Raw genomic sequence first — 24,397 nt, 5'->3', positions numbered from 1 at the left:
CAGCCATAATTCATGCGACTCTTACAATTTTTTACAAAACAATTTGACATATTGACACTTTATTGACACTTCTAAGATACGACACGTACGATAACAGCACATAGCCACCGACGAGATACTATTAAAGACCGACATCCTTATGGGAGTTCGCGTCCTTGTGAATATTGAAGTGATTAAGAGTTAAAAACTGATAATATTGTACTAATTTTATGATTTATTAGTTTAGTATATATAGATGTATTTATGCATTTATAACTCAATAATACTCGATTTTTCTTTAAAATTGAGATTTCAATGTTATCATCAAAGTTCGATTATCAATAAAGATGATAATTGCAGAGAAAAAATTGTGATTTTTTGTAGGATATTACAGCTTTACAAGTATGTATATTTATTTATGGGACATTTATGTAATAAAAAATCATGAATTTAATAATGCATGAGCTAAATATTTATGTTAATAATAGCAAATTTATATCAATTGTCGGTAATGTCAGTGTTCTTAAATTACCTCCAGGCCCTTGGGGCCCTTTTTATACCGCCGAAAATTTGCCCAGGGTTAACGGTCTTTAATAATATCTCGTCGGTGGCCGTGTCCAACTGGGTGCCACCCGAATACACAGTGTGTAAAGCCGGCGGCACACGATGCTTGTTTTCCTGCTGGATTGCTAGCTGGATTAGAATCTTGCCACCGTATTGGCTGCGATGCTGGCACTGTCAGCACTCGCAGACTTTATTCTTCGAATTTTGATCTTTAGAATGAAATACGCATAACACGTAATGCATAAGAATATGTACCAATCGAAGTTCTCCGTTTCTTTCCCTTCCATGTAATAGAGAACTCTGGTTGGTTCAATTTCTTATGCCTCATATGTTATGCGTTATGCAAGAGTCTGTGCTCCCCGCTTTAATCCAGCTAGCAATCCAGTAAGAAAACAAGCATCGTGTGCTGCTGGCTTAATACGATTTTATCGGCGAGATGGCGGGTTACGAATTACGAAAATAAACGTGGTACGTAGTTCTCGCAGCTCGAAAATGGACGTTGGTGCCGCTAGTGTATGGGGAGTTAGAAGCATTAAAGTGCAGCCACAATAAAAGGAATAACAAATTAAGAATAAGGAATAAAGATTTTAACCTATCAGATATCGGATACACCGGAATATACGGTTTCTGATAGGTTGGAATCTTTATTCCTTATTTCTAATTCCTTATTCCTTCTATTGTGGCCGCACCAATACAGGATAAAGGCCGGGATGACCGTTCTGAGGTTTCTCTCTGTATATATTGTTTGAAAATCTGTGTGTATATACTTACTTCATGATTATTATATTCCTGTCATTTGAGATGATACGAAAAATATATGAGAGGGAACAGCAGATGTTACATAGGGATATACATAAATTAAATTGCTCTCGCTAATTATGAATTGTATTGTACCTGTAACTTCCTAAATTTATTGGTGAGTACAAATGTCCCGCAGGGTGCACTATAATATTTCTAATTTTCTTTGATACGTATAGGTTATGAGTGCTGGAAAATGCGAAAATAAATATTCCATAATATTGTTTACGAAAAATATTTAATAAAAAGTACGTCTAATAATAGAAACACAGTATTTTTATACAAGGTATTATAAGACGAAAGGCTGTATGGCTAGGCAAATGACGCAACGAATGATTGTGAATCTTTTGCTGAAAGCTCAACCTCAGCCTTTTTTAAAACCGACTCTGCCGATGTACATAAATAGTTATTCGCCCTTTGTTAAGACCATTTTGCAGAGTAGAATGCTGTGCAAGCATGTAGAAATAGTGGATCACACCTGTAAGATATCAAGTTACAATGATTACCTCATGAATTACAAGCCAATTCAGCGGATCTTAAGGAATACTCTTCAAGAATTACTGGGTATGACAAAAATAGATACCATAAAAGTTATCGAGGATTATCCACAGCTGAAGAAGAGATCTAGGGCAGATATTCTGGACAATTATTATAATCTAATAAAGGCTGGCATACAAAAAGACACTATCATAGACAACATCTGGTTACTGACGCACGAAAACTATAAACTGGCGGATAAGCTTGACTGTATCAAAGTTCTAAACATAGATAACAACCAGCTTGTACCATGGCTATGCTTAACTCAAGATGAACTAGCAAACTATGTACTTTATGCTCAAGAGGATATAGAATCTTATACATATAACAGACTGGAATATCTTTCTCATAAATTTGAGGTATAAGTAAAACTAATCTAAGGGATTCCAAGTTATCAAATATAATTATATAGAATACTCTTAAACCAATACTGCAAATTATTTTTGAGACATTCTATAAAAAGAAATTTTTCTGAAAAGAACTTGTATGTACTTAGAACATGAAAGATGAACTTTGATTGTTTATGGAAAAAAAATTTGAGTAGAGTTAAAATAGAAATTGTTGGTTAGTGATATGTTATATAGCATATTGTATGAGTACAAAATTATATATTTTTTTCCAGTGTAGCATACAACAATTATGTGAAATAACAGTACCGAATTCATTCTTATTAAAAATACCAATTTCATCTATAGATAAAAAATTGAACATATTGTATGGTAAGATAATAAGTAGAATTGAATAGTAAGGTTCAATAATATTACTGATACTACAGACAGCTGTAAAATTTTTTATTTGCTTTAATTATTTGTGGCATTAGATATTTCCTTGCGAGTATGCTATACACAAGATTATGGCTTGTCTCCGCTTTACTTTTTTACATTCTACATAATGGTCACAAATACTTATTTGTCTTCCAATAAATATTGCATGTAGCAAAACATTCATAGCAACCCGTGTACATATTTGTGATAAGTAAATTAGTAGTATAAAATATAAAATTATATGTTGTCTCTAAAAAGATTAATTTTAAATAACTTTACATTCTGTGTAGAATATAATATAAAAAATAAAGATATATTAAAAGACGTATGGGTTCTTCGATACAGTGAAAATCATATACGTCATAGATGTGAATTATATCAAGATACGGGAAGGTTAAAGATGAAAACGTGGGCTATACGATGTTCGCTTCAAGTTATATTAAGGTAAGTTAATAAGATAGAATATGAAAAATATCTTATTTCTAATATTTTTCATTATATTTTTTTATGAAATTCTATATTGTATCAAATTATTTTTATTTTAAAAAATTACATTTCAAATATTGTCATTTTATTAACTTCTTGGTTAATAACTTAGTTTTTATTAACTTTTTGCATTTATTTATATATAAATATTTATTTATTCTTTAATTCATACAAAATGAAAACAGATATTTAAACAAATGTATTGCATATATATTGGAATATCAAAAAATAGAGGAATATCATAAAATATTGTTTATATGTAGGGCCATTCAAAAGAATAAGGTGGAACGTAGCTTAATGCAACATTATGGAAATGTTAGCGACTATTTGCAAAATAAGTTGAAAGTCGACGATGAAATGCTCAATTCAATGGTCCAGAAAGTACCAAATATTTTACGGGTGAATATAGCGAAATTGGATCAGTTAGTCAATATACTACATCAGAATGGCGTTACTAGCAATGAAATATTACGGCATGCACGAATCTTTTATTTCAATATAGATACTATACAGAATCGAATTGCGATTTTAAAGAAGGCAAATCTTGCTCCAAAACTTACTGTGCTAATGCAATCTGAGCGAATCTTTGATCAGTATGTAAAATTTACAAAAATAGTGTATAGAAAAATTTATATAGCATAATATACGCAAACAAATCCCTAATTGATTATTTTTCATAGGTATGTAGAGATGAATGATGAACGGCAGAAATTGTTGCAAAAACATGGAAGCGTTAAGAATTACTTAATCAACACATTAAATGTTGAGGAAAAGCTTCTTGAAAAAGCAATTACAAAATATCCATCTATTTTACGAGTGAAATTTAAAAAATTGACTGAATTGATCGATTTGTTGCAACAAAATGGTATAACAGGTGATGACATATTAAGTCGTCCAAAAATTGTTTATTTTAATATTGAAACGTTACGTAAGCGAATTGAAATACTGAAAGAAAACGGTATACCACCAAGAATCAATTTATTAATATGTGAGCAAAAATGTATAGATCGGTATGTAAAACTCAAATCACACAATTCGAAAAATATTAATACAGATTAATATTTATTGAATAAATTTTTTTAATTTAACTATTTTTATAATGTACAAACTGAAGTATAAGAATGTATCTATATAAATTAAAAATATAAAGCAAATATGAAATAAAATGAATAAAAGCAAATAAATCTTTTAACTATATTATTAATACAACTCGGAATATCGAGTAAAACATGATTAATCATCATTTACCAAATAATATAACATTATATGTTCTGGAATTTCTTATAAGTAGTTCATTTACTTCTTACATTCATAATCTGTGATTGATTTAAAGATGAAAACAGATAGTTTTGCTAAGTTGATATTTTATTAGGTTTCCATTTTTTGTTAAATTAAAATACTTCATTTTTTTACATTCTTTTATTAATACATATACGTATATTTATTAATCAATACATATATTTTTTAATTCAATTAATACATATATTTAACCCTTACCATACTATGTACAATTTGGTGCCTCATCCATACTATCAAGGATCACTAGAATCTCTTCGTTTTTTTCACCTCTTCAAAATAATTCAAAAAAATCTAAAAATTCACCAACATACTTTCAACTTTCTAGAATAAATATTGACTCTTTATTTTGGAAAATAATAAAATGTAGTATAATTTATAATTACCGAAAGACTCAAAGAAACTTGCACGAACAGGAATCACTCGATCACTAGTTACCCATATTAATATGATAAGGGTTAATTAATATAGTTTCAAAAAAATTTACCCTCGACTATATGGATGTAAAATCTTTGGGCCTTTTTCCACTTATTTTGAGTAATTTTTTTTTAGAGAAATAAAATTTGATTTTATGCACATAATAACATCTTCGACACAGTTACCCATCTATTCATACTTATTATTTTTTTACATTCATTTCTTTTACATTTATTTATTAATACATATACATATATTTATTAATACATATATTTTAATAGGGTTGCCACAGTTACAATTTTTTAATATTCAAAAATATTAAAAATTGTAACATTTAGAATCAAGAATTATAAGAAAACTAGCTTGTATTATTGAAAACTCAAAAAAAGTTTAGTAGCATAATAAAATTTTGGGGGCAAATTCAAGCTAACAAAAAATAAATTAGTATTAGAAAAAAGAACGCAGTTATGACAAAAAAGAGCAATCAAATGAAATTAATGAATAAAGTATAAATTTTAATTATTTTGAAAAAATCATTTGAAGTGCAGTTTTTAACATATTTGACTATAAACGTCAGATATATTAATTAAAGAATTATAAAAATTATTTAGAATAGGAGCAGTTTAAGCAAATTTTATGAGCAAAGTTTAAAATTCCAGTCTCTTGTATTTTTTGCTCCTAACTTTTCCCGGTTTTGCAATTTCAATTTCCCTGACTTCTTTGTTTTCTAGGTCTGTGGCAATCTTAATTTATTAATACATATATTTTAATTAATATAGTTTCAAAAAATTTACTCTCGAGTATGTGGATATAAAGTCTTTGGGCCTTTTTTCACTTATTTTGAGTAATTTTCTTTTAGAGAAATAAAATTTGATTTTACGCACAATATAACATTCTCGACACAATTACCCATCTATTCGTACTTATTATTAAAGAAACATACCAACAGCCCAACAATAAGAAAGATTTTCGTATTCGACAAATAAAAAGAAGTTTCGCAGAGAATATTATCCCGCAAAAAAAGGATAAATAAAAGATGTTTTTTATTCCTATATTAAACTGCATTAAAACTCTCATTTTTGCCAAATATTAAATATATATCTATCTCACTTTAAGTTTCAAAAATACTAGTTCAGCCACCGAAAAGACTTATAATCTCTGATTGTGATGTTAGAAGCGAGACAAAACAATAGAAATTTTTGCAAAATATATTAATATGGAAATATATTTCAATAACACTTACAAAAAAGCCATTTATGAAATTTCATAGCTATGATAAATTAATAGAAATAAATATGATTTAATTTCTTCCCGAAACAAGAAGTTAGTTTTTCCTTATATTTTACTGGAGACATTACGTATCTTCTAATAAATCTATTCTAGTGATAATAAAAATATTAAAAAATAATTCTATTAAAATACAATTTATTTTTAGATTGGTCACAATTTTTATTGTTTTCTCGCTTCTTTATAGAGGTTATAATTGCAAACAGTGATGACAAACAAAATGGAGTAATTATTTTTACTTCTCTTCATTTTTGATACCTAAAATATGTAGAAGTCCCTAAAACTTTGCATCCACTAGTGTATAATGTTCACAGTTAAACACTACAAGATAGACAAATGATATTGTACCAATATGGTATACCAATTTTTTCTAATAAATACACATTAAAAAAAATGATTAACTTTCTAAAGTCATCCAATCTTTTAAAAATATAAATGATAATGAAAGACTCCTTCATTTATTTATCTGCAGCATTTAGGTTATGACCATTGATTTTTATCATTCCGCTGTTTCTGTAAAGTTCAAATAGATTCGATAAGTGATCGTTGTTCACAATTGAAAAATTCCCATGGCATAATTCCCTTTTTAAAGAGGATCCTATTAGATCGGGATGACCAATTAACTTTGTTCCTATTTTTAAATCATCTAACCATATTGTATTTCCAAGATGAAGGCGAACCTATAAATAATTCACATTCATATATTTTCTTGCTCCCACATATTTTTCCTTCATAATCTCATGAAAGACTCTTACTTCTCCGATAATATAAGACCTTTCATCGAAATTTTCTGAGAACCACTTGTGCACCTGTTCATTAGTATAATGATTCCACATATATTCCTCATCCCAAGGAACTAAATTAGCTAAAAATATTTCAACAATATGTGTTGGGAGATCTAATAATTCCTTTGGGATGTGCATTAGCTTACGTACCTAAAATATAAAACCGAATAATACATTTATAAGAAGATAAGTTATAACTAACATACTTCCATAAATTCACATAATCATATCTCATATTTAATATAAAATATGCTCATTTGTATTATTTTTTGAAGAATACGTATTGTTAAAAGAAAATGTTTAATATAAAATTCGAACACACACACATAATGTAAACTAATAAAAAATAATCTTACATTAATGTATTCATGTACAATACCACTGTCGATACATCTCACGTCTACGAATATTTCATCTTCAGAATAATCTCTGTCATATCTGATGCGTGTAATTTGTACTCGTTTAAATGTATCAATAGTTTCCTCCAAAACGCAGATATCACCTACATTCGTCGAAGTAGACATTTTCCTATAATTGATTATTAAGAAAATATACTATTTTGCCAGGAAATGGAAGTAACTCGTTACTTGTAACGAAGTTACAGTTACAAGTTACTTTTTTGGTAACTTTACTAGTAACTGCGTTACTTTTCTTTTAGTAATTATAATGGTAACGAGATTACATTTTTTTGGTAACGGTAACGAATTTTACAATTACTTTTATCGTCATGGCCACAACACAGACTCTTGCATAACGCATAATGCATAGTGCATAAGGGAATCAACCAATCGAAATTCTTCTTTTTCTTGGAATGAGAGGAAAGGAAAGCTTCTGATTAGTTGATTCGCTTATGCACTATGCGTTATGCGAAAGGAGAGGGCTCCGATTGCACACATCGCATATTGCACACATGTATCGCTAATTGGCCAATTTAAAAATAAAATAATCTCATTGGCAAAACAGTGAAAAATTACTAGGCACCAGTTGATATGAGTGGTGTGTACAATCAGAACTGTAGGCAAACAGGATCCTCCCTGCGAAAGTCTGTGCTGCGGCCATTATTTTGCACATGATTGGACACGATACGACACAAGCCACTTACACTGTAAAAAAATTTCGTAAATTTACACATATAATAAATATAAAATAGATTACATGATTAGTCCTGTAAATATAAAAAATCATGCAATTTTACAGAAATTTTGCATTCCACAAAAATTATGTAAATTTGTTTTTATTGTGTAAATATATCTTATTTCATATTGAAAATTATTAAATAGCAGGATATTTTGAATATTTTCTGTAATTATTCAAATTTTAGTAATATTACGTAATATAACAGAAATTTTTCGCATGTTATTGTTAAATGTATAATAATATATAGTGCGAAACGTATTATCATATTATCGTTCCTGTAGCTACACACCTACACATACACATTGTAATTGTACTTCCACAATCTGCTTAGTTACAAACCAAGAAATTATTTTTATTTGCATATTGCAAATTTACAAACGTGTGGATGTTTACAACCATTACAGTGGATCTCAAAATTGTCCAGTATAATAGTTGTAATTTTATACAATTTTTTACAGTGCATTTGAGACTAAAGAAGTTCCTAGGCCCGTCCGCTGTGATTGGCGGTCGTCGATTTAAAAAAAAAAATAACGGAAAAGTAACGAAAAATTACTTTCTCAAGTAACGGTAACTGTAACTAACGAGTTACTTTTAAAAATCGGTAACTAGTCACGATAAGTTGTTACTTTTCCTACTCGGTAACGAGCAACTGTAACTTGTTACTTTTAAAAAGTAACTTTCCATTCCCTGTTATTTTCCTATAATTAATTATACGAAGAAAATATACTATATAGAAATTCATACACACAGAGAGTATACGGACAAATATATATATTTTTTAATTGTGAAATTGCTCAGTACATACCTGTTTTCGATATTTGCATAATAACTTTGTATTTTACCCGTATTTTGCATATACTCTATGTTGGAAAATGTTATTTTTTTCGATTCATTAGAATGTGGAATATGTTCAAGAATTCTTGCAGAAAAATGTGTTGTATCGTGAATATATGTCACTATCAACTTCACTCTATCATCTCTATAAACAAGAACTCAAAAATATCGAATAATGAATACGATGGACTAATAGAAAATTACTTACATTTGTATATTTGTTATTGGCGCATCAATTTCAGAAAGGACACAATGTCTAAATACACAGATATTTCGTGTTCGGCAGGAGCCAAATGATTTTACATTATCACATAGAGCATATACTTTCTTATTCCTCTCTAACTCAAGAGCCTTTTGCTGGAATCATATTTCATTATAACTAAAAATCATAATAAAAATATTTTGAAAAATAACATCTAGCTTACCCGAATGTAGTCAGATATTTTCGGCTGTATTGCAATGTTCATTCGTTCCATTATTTTTACTATACTTAATAACTGTATAGTGTCGTTCTCGTCAACAATAATACTAATTTTACAGTTAGATGAATCCTTAAATTTATAGTGGTATTAGTTACAGAATATTTAATATAAGTATAATAATTTGCTTACACTGTAAAATAAAAAATCAATTTTACGTTCTCATTTAATAATTACCTCCGTTAAATTATCTAAAAGTAAAGAAAACCTATAATTGAATTGATTTTTAAATTTTGATGATACAGAAAAATGTATTAGCCATTGAATATTAGTAAAATTCAGATCAGATAAGACTGGATCAGTACATATCAGTACTGGATAGGAGCCACAAACACATGCTATCCAACTTTCTTGTAAAGCTGCAAAGAATACAAGATAATATTAATATATAACTGTCAAAAAGGCAAAAAAAGAAACATTAATTAAATCAACAATAAAATAAAACGTCAAGTATAAGATAAAGCATTTCTTAATACGATTAAAATTTGTCATTGTACCTCGTATAGCAGACGATTTCATTTTGTCATGAATTAGCAGAGTTTTCTTTGTCAAAATTAAAAAGGTATTTAAGTCTTCAGCTTCTTCAGCGTTCGTACATATTATCGCTGTTCTCATCGTAAGGTACTCATTTTTTGACAATAAATCTAATATTGAAATAATTTCGCAATATTAGAAATATAATATTTTGTAATTTTTTAATAAACGCTGATACAGCCAAATGTTCATATTTATAAGTTTTCTTACCGAATAGTTTTTGTTTCTTGTATCCAGTGTTTACATGGCACAGTTTTAGATTTACAGATTTAAAAACCACAGCTTCTATAAATGACGCGATGCATATATATGGATTATTCATCACTAGATGTACAAATTTCTTAATCTTGGGCGTCCAGACTGTTGCCGAAAAAATTATCTGCAATATTGGTCTATCATCCTGTTGTGGTTCACGATTCTCGATTATCTTGTGCTTTTTGAAGAGTTCTCCTATCTATTAAAAAAATTTAGAAAATTTTAGAAATTTTATCTCTATGATAAGTAATACTAAATATATTACAAGTGTTCACTAACCGAATCGTAATAATTCTCCAAAATTACATCAACATCGTCAAGTATTAAACAAGTAAGTCGATCAAATGACAATATACCTTTATTTTTATTTAAGAATCTAACTAGATATCGCGGTGTAGTCACTAAAATTTGACAACCATTATATATCATTGCCTGAAAGAAACAAAAATTGAAGAATGAGAATAGTTTCTTATATTTTCTTCACCTTTTCGGTACAACAATACTCGCCGCTTAGCGTTACCAAATCGTTGATAAGGCGCAATAGCATTTGTGATTATGAAGAAATCTTCATATACATATTCTGTATATTATCTTTTTTTAGTGTTTTCTAAATAATTGATTTGCACAAAAATTTTCATATATTGGTAATAATAGAAAAGACACTTAAAATATGTTTAAATCAAAAATTAAAAGTTATGAAATATAAATTATTTTATTAGTAGAAAAACAAATAAGTAAAATTCAATTTAGAAAAAACTGGTATAATAAATGTTTCAAAGTGTGAAATTACAACTAAACCGACATTATATTTTCTGCGATATTGTGTATTATGTTTTTTGTCATTTTTGTTACATACAATGTGTATATCTTTTTTTTTTAAAGAAACTAACGGTAATATAAAAATATATATATATTTAGATAGATAAAATGAAAATCAATAATAACGTATATGTATGTTTTATTTCAAATCAAATGATTGACGCGCAGTCGTACGTGAACGCCTAGTGGCTGTCGATTAAATCGACGATCATACCAAAAAGGTGAAGAAGATATTGAACATTACTGTGAAAATATCAATAAATTTACCGCTACTGATCTATCCGACTTGCCATTAAATGCAGCAACACATTTTATATTAGTAAAAGTTCGCAGAAACGACTCACACAAAGATTGAACGGAAATTACTTCATAAGACGAGGCACATAAAATCAATGCTAACGGCTGAGTTCCACTACGTATTTCCTGAAAGATATTAATTATTTTAATCAATTAAAATAAAGATTTTTTATACACATACATGTATGTATATGCAAATTTTATTTACATAAATTTTTAAGAAAAATATTTTGCTCAAGCTATGCTTGGAAAGATGATTAAGTTCTTTATGGTACTCATATAAAATACGAAAAATATTTTACATGTAAACGCAAAGCTATTTGACCGCAAACAGCCATTACGCATCCGCTCGTTTTACCACACTGTGTTGATCCAATAGCAACGACGTTTAATCCATTGTTTATAGCTGGCCATACGTAAGACTGAAGTTTTCTTGGTCTGGAAGATTTGATGTTCTCATCCCAACCCTAGAGAAGAAAAACAGAAAAATATTTCAAATTATATTCTTACTATACTCTTAAACAATCAAAATATATTTATACTTATATACCTGATGTATTCCTTTGGGATATCTGAGGTCTGTAATATCACTTAAGATGTCACAGTCTATTGAGCTCTGTAATAAAATCTTCTCTCTGATAACAAATATCAGAAATATAAGAAACGTGAATAATTCTATATATAATTACATATATATTTATATAAACATGTACCTGAGAAAGAATTTTGTGCGAGTATTAGTTCCTTTGATGCGTGTTACATTGTACCTTTTTTCTTTATTTCTTGAAAACTTTACATATAAAATGTACCATCGTTTTTCTTTAAGTTGTGAGTGTGTTTCAACTAGTTTTAATAATTCTAGATATAAATTATGAAATTGCATGTTATTTGAATGTTATTCAATCTATTTTAATTGATTTATTACAGGAAAATCTTATGAAATTCACGTACCTCCTTCTATGTAAATTGCATGATAATTAAGAAATAAAGCTTCACTCAATGACATGACAACATTATCAATGATAAAATAGAATTCTCCGTATTCTATTCCATTACTTTCGTTCGTGATTAAATGATCAAAGTATACAATTTTACATGCACTGAGAAGATGTTTTGTAAATTGAATTGCTTTCTCGGTCCACTTTTCTGCAACACTTTGGGTAATTGCAATCTTTTGAATGTTTTTATTTTATTACACATCACAGATGTGCGCTATTTAGCTTTTTGTTTTTTACTTTTTATTATACTTGCTTATAAATATGACAATATAATGTATATATATATATATATATGTATACGATTATACAATTAATTAGACTGTTACTAGAACTCCTTGGTAGACGTATATAATATAGACATAGCTATCAAAACATGCAATGATAACTATTCACGAAGTAAACACTGTAAGATACTCAATTAGCATCACGGAAGAAGCAATAAAAAACTTATATCAATTTTTAATTGATATAATTGATATTTAACATGCCTTTTTAAGTAGATCAAAAAACCGATTGTAACAGAGAAAACTTACACTGCTATAGTGTTGCAACCATTTAAAATAGTGCTTCTTCTCATGCAGATTGGCATAATATCATATACACCAACAGTTTTCGTTAAATATTTATCAGGGATAAGATTTTTTGGAAGTATATGAAATTTATCCCTAGTTAATCCCATACTAATTCCATGATCCACTAAAAGAATTATATAATACATCCCATACTCTTTTTTAATACAAGTTATTAAACCTCGACAAACACTTGATGGTAATTTTATCCCAGTTTCAAAACTATGTTGTATAAGAACCATCTGCGAGATAAATATTAGTTAAAGATTAGTTACATCTTATTAAGAGAAACCTAATATTTGTATAAGATATTAGACTATTAACATTCAACTGCAATATAATAAAACTTACGTCACCAATTTGAGCATCTTCTGTATTAGATTTTCTCTTCAAAAATTCATTTGTTTTCATAAAACTTAATAACCTTTCCTCAATCGTACAGAGTGTTTCTGTATGTTTTTCAACTTCATAAGCTCTCATGCAATATGGATTTTGTACATTTCTTATTTTTATTGCTTTAGCTGTAGCAGGAATGGTATCTAAAACTAAACAAAATAGATATAATAATTAAATGATTCAATTTATTTAACACACCAATAAATATTCAGTTTATGAACATTACCTTGATGCTTATGAAACTTCATCTTTTGAAAAGATTTAGAGTTCTGAAAAATAAAGAATTTGTAATAGTTTACAATTCTATTAAAAAAATTTTTTTTTTTTACTTAATTTGGTTCATTAACATATGATACATATAAGTTGCTTTTTTACTTTTTTCAGTTCATGTTTCTATTTTGTTCGTGTGACACTTTATCTTACCTTTGGATTATTATATGTAGTTGTTAAGGCTTTAACAGAAATCCTTTTTCTAACAGGAACCGGCATTGTTTGGCAGATTTATAAAAAAGATTGTGATTGTAAGTTATTTCCTTCAGTCTCTTTTCAAATTTTTGATTACAAGAACTTCGCGATCACTCTTTACCAACGTTTTCGAATCATTAAATATCCAAATATACACATTCAAATATAACCTGAAAAATTCGACACATGTGAGAAGTGTTTCTCTTGAAAAATATATTTAATAAATAAAATTGTAAAAAGAATATAAGTTTCTTCGAGACAATAATGTGCTAACTCGAGAAGACTTTAGTTCAAGATCTGCAACGATTCGAAATAGCATAATACAATAATCGTTGTAAATAAAGAAATAATCTCAAATTAGATCTCTGCTAACAATAAGAATAATCAATAGCAAATCGCTATGAACAGCATAATCTTTGATTATTGCCATGGATGGAGGACACTTCTATTTTCGTATATAAGAAAACCTCGGAATTTTCAAATAGGTCTCTTTTTTTTTCTCTAGTCTTTACACTGCTGTGAAATCGTACCTTTGATGTGAACTTCGGTCGAGCCCATTAAGATCAATCCTCGTTATATTCAATTAAATCCCACAATACTGATTACCGACGTCCCAGGACCAAAATTTCACACAATAATAGAAGACAGAGGAAAAGACACGAAGGAGACGACTATAAATATCGCGGTTGACAATATAGTTGTTTTCCATTTACATACAAGTGAAACTGAGTCTGAAGCAAGTCAAGTATCACTGAATATTTCATACTTAGATTTTGAGTGCTTTCCATATGATGACACAAGTCGATACAATTGTCGTTCTATCTTTATGATTCTCTGAATGTCCACAAGGATAGAACAACGTGGATAGAACGCTCGTGTCGACTTGTATCGATTTGTATTATCAAATGGAAAACATTCAAACAATATCATTGATATCATTATTTCCTTACTGTGGCTACGTTCCAAAACTTCCTCTCCAAGGAAAATTTTACTCGAAACATATAGTACACGTGATGTATACCATAGCGTGTAAAATAAAATCTTCCTCGGAGAAGACGTTTTGGAACGTAGCATATAAAAAGTTATTACATGACAACACTGGTTCATAACCTCACTAAAGTGAGTTTACGAGACTCACTAAAGCACACTGGTCTCGATCTTGTACAGATTATAAGCAAAAACTCAATTAAATCTCACTTATTAGAATGAAAAGGAACGAGCATTCAACTGAGTTATGAAATCACAAGTGAGAATTATCTGAGAATCGGTGTAAACAGAAAGCAACTAATCTCAACGATCTCATTGAGCAAAACAAACGTACATACTACATATAAACCTTTGGCCTGTTTTGTTCCTGCACACTAGCACTCTCTTCCTCACTTTCAACAAATATCAAACATATACCCATCTCACTTCAAGTTCCAAAAGTGTACACTAGTTCAGCCACAGAAAACAAACCTCTTATGAAGTATAGACTGGTATAGACTGTGGACCATAGTGGAAGAGATAACATGGTGTCCTTGCAAGCAGCTCTCTCTAGGGCTGTGGTCAAAGTCACTAGAAATGTTTTGAAGCGTTTGATGGACCATTAGAAGAAAGAATTTTACAAACTGATCAATTAAAAACGCTTCAAGCATTTGTAGCATCGCGTTGACCGTGCCCTAGATCATTTAACAAAATCAGTTAATAAAATTTGAAATTAATTTTCTGAATAACTTTATTATTTAAAAATTAATTGGGGAAGCATATCATATAAGTGCAATCTGTGCAATGGAAAAAAGAAAAAAATGTTATATGAGATTTCGTTAGAAATGCTTTAAAAGCAGGACTCGATAAAATAACTGATACGGCTTATTTAAAATAAAAAATATAAAATAAGTTCCAGAAACTTATTTAAAATATAGGGGAAAGTGGGGGAACTGTGCGCAGCGGGTAATTGTGCGCATCCTGGTTTGGTACTTTCCCAATAGATGAAGACATCACCGTGGTGAAATTTTCACGCAGGAAGTCGTCCTCTTAAGATATAATTACAAAAGATACGACGTAAATACATCGCTAGCCAGAGAAATACAAAAAAGTGAAATTACATCTTTTCTTGTTATTTTAACATTCAGAAAATAAGGTGGTAAGTCCGTATTTTTAATTTGTTTGTTTAAAACTGTATACGTTATTAAAGTACGTTATTATGGGCATCTTTTAAGCTGTTATTTATTAAGTTTGATTAGGAATTGTTGAAGTAATTCGTATTTCGTACCGAGTCAGATCGCGGCGGGCAACTGTGCGCAAGCGGTTTAAAATGCGCACAATTGCCCATTTTCCGTATACTGTATGACTAGCACTAGTTTTTTCGTTTCTTTTTGACATTACTATTTTATTTTGCCATTTCATTTTGCCAAAGTCTATGTGCATTATTATTGTATTAGTTTTATATTTTTTCTTAATATATATAATATACATTTAAAATATGTTTAATATATATTTATACCCAGTGAGAAATGACAATGAAATCGATATCGAATCGACGTCGATTTGATGATTTCGATGTCGAATCGACATCGATTCGATGTCGATTCCATTATCATTTCTCACTGGGTATTGCAATATAATGAATGTATGTTCTGATTTCTATGTCAACATTCCACAATTCATTCATTTCTTACGACTTTTGTTTTGCACACAATTACCCGACGCGCGAGAAATTTTTTTGCTTTTCCGTTTTTTCCTTTTTGCCAAATACAACCTTATTGAATGAAAATCTGTTCAAGATAAGGTTACGTAATGATAGAAGAATGTTTATAATTTCTATTTCCATACTTATTATAGCGTTTTCGGCCCGATCGGGTTTGCACCAACTTGGGTTGGATTAATCTTTCCTATTGGTTGACGTCATTCGCTCTACCAATAGGAGAACACAAAAGGCAATTAATCCAACCCAGGTTGGTACAAACCTGGCCGGGCCGAAAACGCTATTATATTGCTTGGGGAACTTAGAAAACCATTCCAAGAAAACAAATATCCCTTAGGTGCGCACAATTCGTCCACTTTCCCCTATAATCGTAGGAGTCGGTAAAATCACTGATACGACTTATTTGAAATGAAAAATATAAAACATGGTCCAAAAACTTATTTAAAATATTAAATAAGGAATAGGTCACAAGAAATTATTTAAAATATAAAATAAGAAATAGGGTCTGAAAATGCATATATTTATTTAAAATATAAAAATAACTTGTCTTTTATTTTAAATAGGTTTTCGAAGGCTATTTCTTATTTTAAATAAAAAATAGATTTCGGAAACTTACTTAAAATATACAGTAAGAAATATGTATTTTTCTTCTTTCACTCTTAACTCTTCTTTTACTTTCTCCATTTCCTTTCTCATCCATTCCTTTTGTCCCTCTGCTACCTCTCTTATCTCTTTACTCATTACCTTCAAGCCCTCTCTCATTTCCACTCTCATTTCCTTTAATTCCTTCAATTCCTTTAATATTTCCTTCATCTCTCCTTCCTCCCCCCTTTTGACAGGTGATCTCAACGTCTTTTTGCTGCTCCTAAAAACCTCTTCCATCTTCCCATCTTCCGATTCTCCCCCCTCTCTTCCTTTTTATGAACTTCGCCAGTTCCCCCGTACTTCCCCTTCTTTCTTTCTCCAACTTCACGATTCTTTCCGTCATCTCTCTTTCTTCCTCTCTCTCCTTCACTCACTCTCTCTCTCGCTCCCCCCCCTCTCTCTCTCTCTCTAATTAAAGCTCTTAAATTAAAGCCATATAGAAAGAGAGCAAACTGGCTTTCCATTACATCGAGAAGACAGTACTTCCAGGGTAATCTCGCGTATCAAATAATCACTACTTCCCAGCCGTCATACCTTTCATCTAAATTTATTTTAATTAATGATTCACTTCGCCGGTTATCTCGTCTAAACTCCTCCCAATTCATGCTTCCTACCTCTCGCACAAACCTCTACGCTCGCTCATTCTGGATTACAGCCATCAAATTCTGGAGCTCACTGTCGCCTCGTCTGCGTGGTCTTGCCTCTCTTGCTTCTTTTCGCACAAATCTTTTCGCGTCTCTATTCAGCGCCGACCATAGCGATTAATTTATACTTATAAGAGTAGCTTTTAGTATAGTATAAAGAGTCGGTTTTTGTAATATATTTTTCTTTAGATTATAGATAATGATCGTATCACACAAACTGCGTCAACATGCGATATTTTTAAGATATTTTATTTTATTTGCTGTATATGTATAGTATGCCATCTCCGCAGAGAGTAGTTAAGTATGTAGTAATAACTTGTATACATCCTGTTCGGAAATTTGTAACAACAGGATGTTATCATGATTTGTCCACGGCTCTTGGTGGCCAGGACATTAATAAATAGTATTCTCTCTCTCTCTCTCTCTCTCTCTCTCTCTCTCTCTCTCTCTCTCTCTCCCTCGCTCTCTATCGCTCCCTCTCGCTCGCTCTCGCTCTCGAGATAAAGAGAAAATTTTTTGAGAGTACTCGGTAGTTCTGATCGGCTTTCTGGGCAGTTCTCGACGAGCTCTAACGAAAAGTATCAGGTGAAAAAGCGATTGAGCCAACGGTTTTCGAGATATGGGAACATTTGAACTCTATCACTGAAAATTTTCTAAGTTCGACGTCGAAAATTTTTTGAGAGTACTGAGTAGTTCTGACTGACATTCTGGGCAGTTCTCGACGAGCCCTGACGAAAAGTATTAGGTGAAAATGCGATTGAATGGCTACACACACACACACACATAAGGAGATATGTGCTTTTGCAACCAATTTTTCAAATTTTGTTTTAAGTACATATCTCTTTTATTTTTGGGTCTGTGTTGATTTTAATCGCTTAGAACTCTCCGAAATGGACAGAATGACAATTAATATGTGACAGAACTATTGTATAAAAAAATTTTTTCAAAATTTTTTAATTTTTTTTTTTTATAAATTTTGTTGTATGTCAAAATTGTTTTTTATGTATTAGGAACTCTAGGTATTCACAAAATAAAGCTATTAAGCTGCTCAGAACTATTCGAGCTCGAATTTCGATAAAAAGTTAGCACCCCATTTTTTAAAAATTGTTTAAAAATTGTTATTAAGGAAATAGAGTTAATCGAGTTAGAGGAAATCGAGTTAAAAAGTACAGAGAACTCTTCGTATTATTGAAAGGAAACAGGAACTCTATTCAGAACTATTGTATCTAAAAATTAATTTTTCAAAAATTTTTAATTTTTTTTTAATTTTTCAAAAATATTTTTTATGTATCAGGAACTCTAGGTATTCACGAAATGAAGCTATTGGGCCGCTCAGAACTATTGGATCTCGATTTTCGATAAGAAGGTAGCACCTCATTTTTAAAAAATTGTTTAAAAATACTTATTAAGCGGAACTCTTGTTATAAAATATATAGAACTCTTTGTCTCGTCAAAAAGAAACGGGAACTCTAATCAGAACTCCTGAGTACTATAGTTGGGGTGCTAACTTCACATACCCGAATAGGTTAAACCTATTTAGAATTTTCTCAGAAAATTAGTTAGAATTAGTCACAAATTAGTTAGAAAACGACTAAAAAATTTATTATAAAACTAGTTAAAATCTGATCAGAAACTAGCCATAAACTGCTTTGAAAATGGTTATCAACTGCTTAAAAACTGTTCATAAAAAAATTAAGAAACTAGATAGAAACTCTTTAAAAAATAATCAAAAAGTGGGCAGATACCAGTCAAAATCTTGTTAGAAATTGACTAGTTTTACTGTCCAGTTATTGGCAAAGCAAGCGTCGTCCAAACTTGTCAGTTTCTGGCCAATCAAACTAGCCAGAAACTAGCTAATAATTAGAATTCCTGGCCAATTTCTGACTAATTTTTGGTTTGTGTGTTTTTTCTACTTGGGATATTCTTAGCGCCTTTTTTACCTTTTTTTAAAAAGGTAAGTTTGTATTTATTATACGTCAAAAAATCCTCTAACTCGAACTTCAGCTGTACAAAACGTGAAAAAAAGGAACATAGGTCTAAAAGAAATAACAAGATCTTAAATATACAAATGAGAAAATGCATTTATTCACGTACGAAAGGGATGCAAAAGGAAATTACAAGAAATTTACGCGTATACAACACTAAAAATGCATTTACCGCCTACTTCGAGCTACCAATCAATTTTTTTACGGTGAATTGCGTAGCACTACAATCGCGGCCCGTTAAAGAGAGATAGTATCGGTTAGTGTAAATTATAAATAATAAACGTACGACGAAGAGGGAAAATACGCGATACGCGTGAAATATCGTCGTGTTCAAAATTATCGTACTTTTGATGTACGATGTGGTGATCCGCTCGCCCGAGTCCGTTTATCGGATCCGTTTATAGACGGATTCCTGGATTTCGGGATGCGACAAAGTTGAGAAGCTCATCGCTGTCCTCGCACACGAAGGGTTTCACATGGTGGCAGGCCACGTCGTGCCACTTGATGCCGTCATTGTAGAAGTTGTTCAAGATGGACAGGCAGGATTCGTCGTTACCCTACAAATAAAAAAAATTAAATAAGCAATTTAAAGTTTCTTCGAAAAGAAGACACTGAAGTTGAAATAATGTGTTTCTATTAAGCCTTTCTTTCAAAATTTTTGGAAAAATCAATTTTGCTAAAGTACCTCAAAATTTAGCTAGACACAAATCTGCATGAACGTATCATGGAATTTTTTTCGGAGGGAAGAAGTTTCTATCAATTCATTACATCTTTGTCGTTTGCCTACGTTAAAAAAGGATGAAATAATTCACTGTGTTACACACTGTCTATGTCCTTGCTGGGGAACGCCCAATTTTTTTAGATCATCAAAATAATTATGTAGAACGCTCAAACTTGTTACTAGAATGTCAAAACTTTTTATAGTATTGCTCTTACTTGAGATTCCTACGTAATTATTTTCAGATCTGTATTTGTATTGCTAAATTATAGATACTTCAGTAAAATCGATCTTTCCGTGTGCTTTTGGAACTTGATGCATTCCACAAATTATTTCAATAATATTCCAGCAATATTGCAAACATTGCTGCAATATGTGCTATATGGGATATTAATTAAAAGACATCATTACATAAAAAATACTTTGATTGTTAAAAAACTAATGATGATTTACACAATTTTGAAACAAAAATATAACTTCCTATATGATTACGAATAATTCTTTGCATTCATAAATGAAATATATATATTTAAGTAAAATGTTTACTTTGAAACGTATACTTTTAACATTAAAAAATAAAAGCTTTTAAGAAACTGTGTAAAATTGTAAAATTCTAAGCGTACATCATCTCAATTTTTCTTAAGGTGTTTTTATAAAGTTTTGAAAGATCAAAAGTTGCATAATCTTAAGTAACTTTTATATCTAATTGATAGTGGGAAGTCACGAGAACGAGATGCTAATAAAAATGATTAAAGGTCACATATATGACAGCGCCAATAAATCTGGAGATGTCGAAAGCACTTTCACTCTAATACCTTACGGGAATATAAATCAGAGTTTCACGGGATATGTCGGCCGAAAGAAAACGCGTTGCAATCGGATACCATGCTTAGTGAAGTTACAACTAGACTTTCTTTACATTTTCAAATTTATTTAAAATCTCTTTTAAAATGATTTAAAAATTAAATCATATTAAAAATAAAAAATTACATTTAACATAATTGCTAAACACGTGTGAGAGTTTGTACAAATTACGCCCATTGTATTAGAGCCATTACTTTCTAAATACTTCGAAGTAAAGTTTTCTTGACAAAAATAAACTTTACCTGTGCAGCCTCACGGTTGTCTGGTTGCGGTTGACCATATCCTCCTGTGTTGCTCCAGTCTCCGGAATTACGTTGAGTCGTTGGACCAATCTTGGCACCAGATCCAGACCAGAACCACCCATTAATGTTCTGGGGCTGAAGATCAGGTCGATCGCAACCGTTGAAGTTGCACTTACGGCCCGATGTCCAAATATATCTCACATTTCCTGATTAAACAATAAAACTTTATTAACGTAACTTATTGGCATAGTTTTTTATATTAAACAACTCAAAATGCAGAAATTGAGGCTATTAGGAATTGACGTTGTAATCAGATGTTTAAAAACTCATCTTTGATACTTATATCCGTTATCTTCATAGTCAGGCGTTATATTTAAGGCTTTCTTAAATTTATCTTCAAATGCTCTATGAATTATTTTGGCTAATGAGCATATAAAGATAAATTTAACCCTCAACTAACGCACTATATTCAAGATTTTGGAGCACATGTCATATGTTACCTCAACGTTTTCAATCGCTTATGTTTTTGCGTGTAATGCACAGAATTTAAACAATTTTTCTTTCAATCGATATGCCAAAAGTTCAGAAAAAAGAATAAATAAGTACGAAAATCGAGAAATTGGAAATATTCAGGAAAAAAGAGAAAAAAAAATATTGCAAAAATATTTTTCCAACGGGGTTTCAAAAATAACCGAACGTATTTTAAGAAAAACACATTATGATTTTGATTAGTTTAAAAAATATATTTTGGCAAGGTGAAATTAGATGGAGGTCAATAATCTAAGTATCTAATTAATGAGTTTAAATTTTATAAACCTTAAAATAATGCACAATTATATTATAAAAATGATAATATACTTATGTGAAAAATAAAAGAGACCGGGGCCGGCAAATCGATTCAACTCATAATAATTTCATTAATATTGATAGTAAGAAACTGAAATCATAACACAATACTAATAACATAAAGGCATGTAACAGAGTAGTTGCCGGAAAATTACTACTTCTTTTATTTTTTTTCTGACTTCTGCGGCGTAAATCTCAGCGCGGCGTATTTCCCGAAGTTACCTAATATTAATTAGTTTTTGAATTATAAAGAACAAATTATTTTCAGTCTTTCGATTTTAAATAATTAATATTCTAAATCAAAAGGTTGAAAATATGTTGTACTTTGTAATCCAAATACTAATTAAAATTGACAGTATTTTGCATTTTAAATAATTTAATAATGTATTTTGCCTAGCCCTGCCCGCATATATACATTTCTTTTACATTTCTGCAATGTTGCAAATAAAACTAAACAGGACATTGCACCAACATCACCGAAAATTTTTACAAACATTTCCGTAATGTTTCAGAAACGTTTCTTGCAGACCGAAGCGGACGTTTTTATGTTGTTGCAACCTTTGCAGAGACTTCTCAGAAACATTACGCAACGTAACTGCGATAGTTTCAATGTTTCAATGTTATGTTCGTGCAACGTTACAGAAATACTTTTGTGCTATAAGTGTAAGGAAGCCTTAAAGAACCAATGAACATGTTAGGAGTTGTATAAGCTTACATATTGGTTACCGCGTCGCATTTTGCCACATGGTAAGTATTTTCACGTCCAGTGTGCAGGAGCTATTAGGAATTATAATGTTCGTTGAAACATTTGTTGTCGCCGCCATGCGACAAGATTTTTCGAACTTTATAATCAATTCTCATAATTTTTTGAAATATTTTGGATAAAAAAATTCTTTGAATATTTCAAAGAAAATGAAATACAATGCGTGGAGTTTCTTATTATTTTCATTTCACTAGTTAAGAATACGTACAAAAAGGCGTACCTGTATAAAATGTAAAATGTATATTTACGAAAAAGTGTAAAATATATGTCTACATATGTAAAATTTAAAAAATATGTATATCTGCATATAAAATTTGCAATTAAGTATAAAATATAATATAATAAATATAATATAAAATATATATATATTGATTAGTTCTTTTTCTGCATTTATTTTATTTATATCACAAATTGTATTTCAAATTATATTCAGTAATAATGAAAGAATTATTTTTAATAATAGTTGCAAATACATTGCGCAACCTATTTGCAATCTTTGCAAGGAAAACATGCTTCGTTTTCACGATAAAATTCGTTTTTATAACCTATATCTTGTCATTTCGGCTTCTGTTTTAACCTATTTCTACGGAACTTCGCCATAATTGCATCATAATTTGATATGCTATGAATTTTATTGGAAAAAAAAGTGTGTACCGCCGAAGTCTACGCAATTGTGAATGATCTCGCGCGCCTGCACGAATGGGCAACCCGTCATACTGACCTGTATGTTGCAACACCCTGTTACGTTATTCTCAACAATTTTCCTTTATTCTTCTCCTGTAGATATATTTCCGACGTTTCGGCTGCTTTTTTCATGGTATAACATTAGGCTTAATAATCCAAAAATTTAAATGCACTTATTCTGAATGTAGGTACAATTAGTCAACCCCGAGTAATTCTCCATTTGAACATGTGAATGGCTCTTCTTAACAAGTCAAGATTTGTAAGATCTAAATACAAAATCCTATTCTATATTAACAAAACTGCTTTCTACAGGGTATCAGGAAATAACCGCAAAATGTTTCGTGCGTGGGCAGAACAGACTATACTAAGTACGGTAGACGTACGAGGGGCACTACTTATATTTTGAGCCTTGGCAACACTGATTGTGAGTGTTGTCAGGTGCCATCGGACGTTTCCACTAGAAAATTTGACATTTTTTACCATAACTTTCTTCAAAACGTTTTGTTATTTGAGCGCGATTTGTATTGTTTACAGTCACTTGAAAATTGTGTCTCAGCGAAAAAATGGAATTAACTCGTGAAAATTTTCGTGCAATGATTTATTACGACTTTCGACGTGGATTAT

General features: G+C 30.3%; 3 protein-coding genes across 3 annotated transcripts in view; 1 reads left to right on the top strand and 2 right to left on the bottom strand.

Moving 5' to 3' along the window:
* The first annotated feature begins 1,536 nt into the window (after positions 1-1,536).
* On the top strand, positions 1,537-4,187 carry LOC108771012 (mitochondrial transcription termination factor). The gene is made up of 5 exons (XM_018522853.1): positions 1,537-2,237; positions 2,501-2,597; positions 2,933-3,086; positions 3,392-3,721; positions 3,809-4,187. Exons 1-5 carry the CDS (start codon positions 1,650-1,652, stop codon positions 4,185-4,187), a joined length of 1,548 nt encoding a protein of 515 aa, XP_018378355.1. The 5' UTR covers positions 1,537-1,649.
* A 2,391-nt stretch (positions 4,188-6,578) lies between these two features.
* On the bottom strand, positions 6,579-15,060 carry LOC108771011 (Sister of Yb). Its single transcript, XM_018522852.1, has 20 exons — positions 15,022-15,060; positions 13,655-13,866; positions 13,458-13,500; positions 13,187-13,380; positions 12,800-13,077; positions 12,220-12,422; positions 11,982-12,126; positions 11,819-11,903; positions 11,571-11,735; positions 11,239-11,394; positions 10,432-10,584; positions 10,108-10,351; positions 9,861-10,007; positions 9,541-9,722; positions 9,310-9,435; positions 9,093-9,241; positions 8,856-9,029; positions 7,270-7,441; positions 6,884-7,063; positions 6,579-6,808 (listed from the first exon to the last, which is right to left on the bottom strand). The coding sequence occupies exons 2-20, from the start codon at positions 13,718-13,720 to the stop codon at positions 6,587-6,589; spliced, it is 3,084 nt and encodes a 1,027-aa protein (XP_018378354.1). The 5' UTR covers positions 13,721-13,866; positions 15,022-15,060; the 3' UTR covers positions 6,579-6,586.
* Positions 15,061-20,006: 4,946 nt separating this feature from the next.
* Positions 20,007-24,397, bottom strand: part of CTL5 (C-type lectin 5) — a 30,240-nt gene continuing 25,849 nt past the window's right edge. Inside the window, exons 4-5 of the mRNA XM_018522666.1 lie at positions 21,481-21,686; positions 20,007-20,213 (exon numbers count right to left, since the gene is read on the bottom strand). Of these exons, the coding sequence (XP_018378168.1) occupies positions 20,055-20,213; positions 21,481-21,686 (365 nt within the window). The 3' untranslated portion in view covers positions 20,007-20,054. The remainder of the gene's footprint in view (positions 20,214-21,480; positions 21,687-24,397) is intronic.

The sequence above is a fragment of the Trachymyrmex cornetzi genome, unplaced genomic scaffold (assembly GCF_001594075.2).
Source record: "Trachymyrmex cornetzi isolate Tcor2-1 unplaced genomic scaffold, Tcor1.1 scaffold138, whole genome shotgun sequence".
NCBI classification, from domain to species: domain Eukaryota; kingdom Metazoa; phylum Arthropoda; class Insecta; order Hymenoptera; family Formicidae; genus Trachymyrmex; species Trachymyrmex cornetzi.
Note: the sequence above shows the minus strand (reverse complement) of the source record. Positions and strands in the feature narration are given on the sequence as shown.

Bases quoted from the DNA above. Each gene is read 5' to 3' on its own strand.
- LOC108771012 (XM_018522853.1), top strand. From the start codon at position 1,650: ATGGCTAGGCAAATGACGCAACGAATGATTGTGAATCTTTTGCTGAAA. The intron at 2,238-2,500 runs GTATAAGTAAAA...ATTTTTTTCCAG, and splicing joins ATCTTTCTCATAAATTTGAG to TGTAGCATACAACAATTATG. The intron at 2,598-2,932 runs GTAAGATAATAA...CATTCTGTGTAG, and splicing joins AAAATTGAACATATTGTATG to AATATAATATAAAAAATAAA.
- LOC108771011 (XM_018522852.1), bottom strand. From the start codon at position 13,720: ATGCCGGTTCCTGTTAGAAAAAGGATTTCTGTTAAAGCCTTAACAACT. The intron at 10,352-10,431 runs GTTAGTGAACAC...TTTTTTTAATAG, and splicing joins TGGAGAATTATTACGATTCG to ATAGGAGAACTCTTCAAAAA. The intron at 9,436-9,540 runs GTAATTATTAAA...TATAAATTTAAG, and splicing joins TTTTAGATAATTTAACGGAG to GATTCATCTAACTGTAAAAT.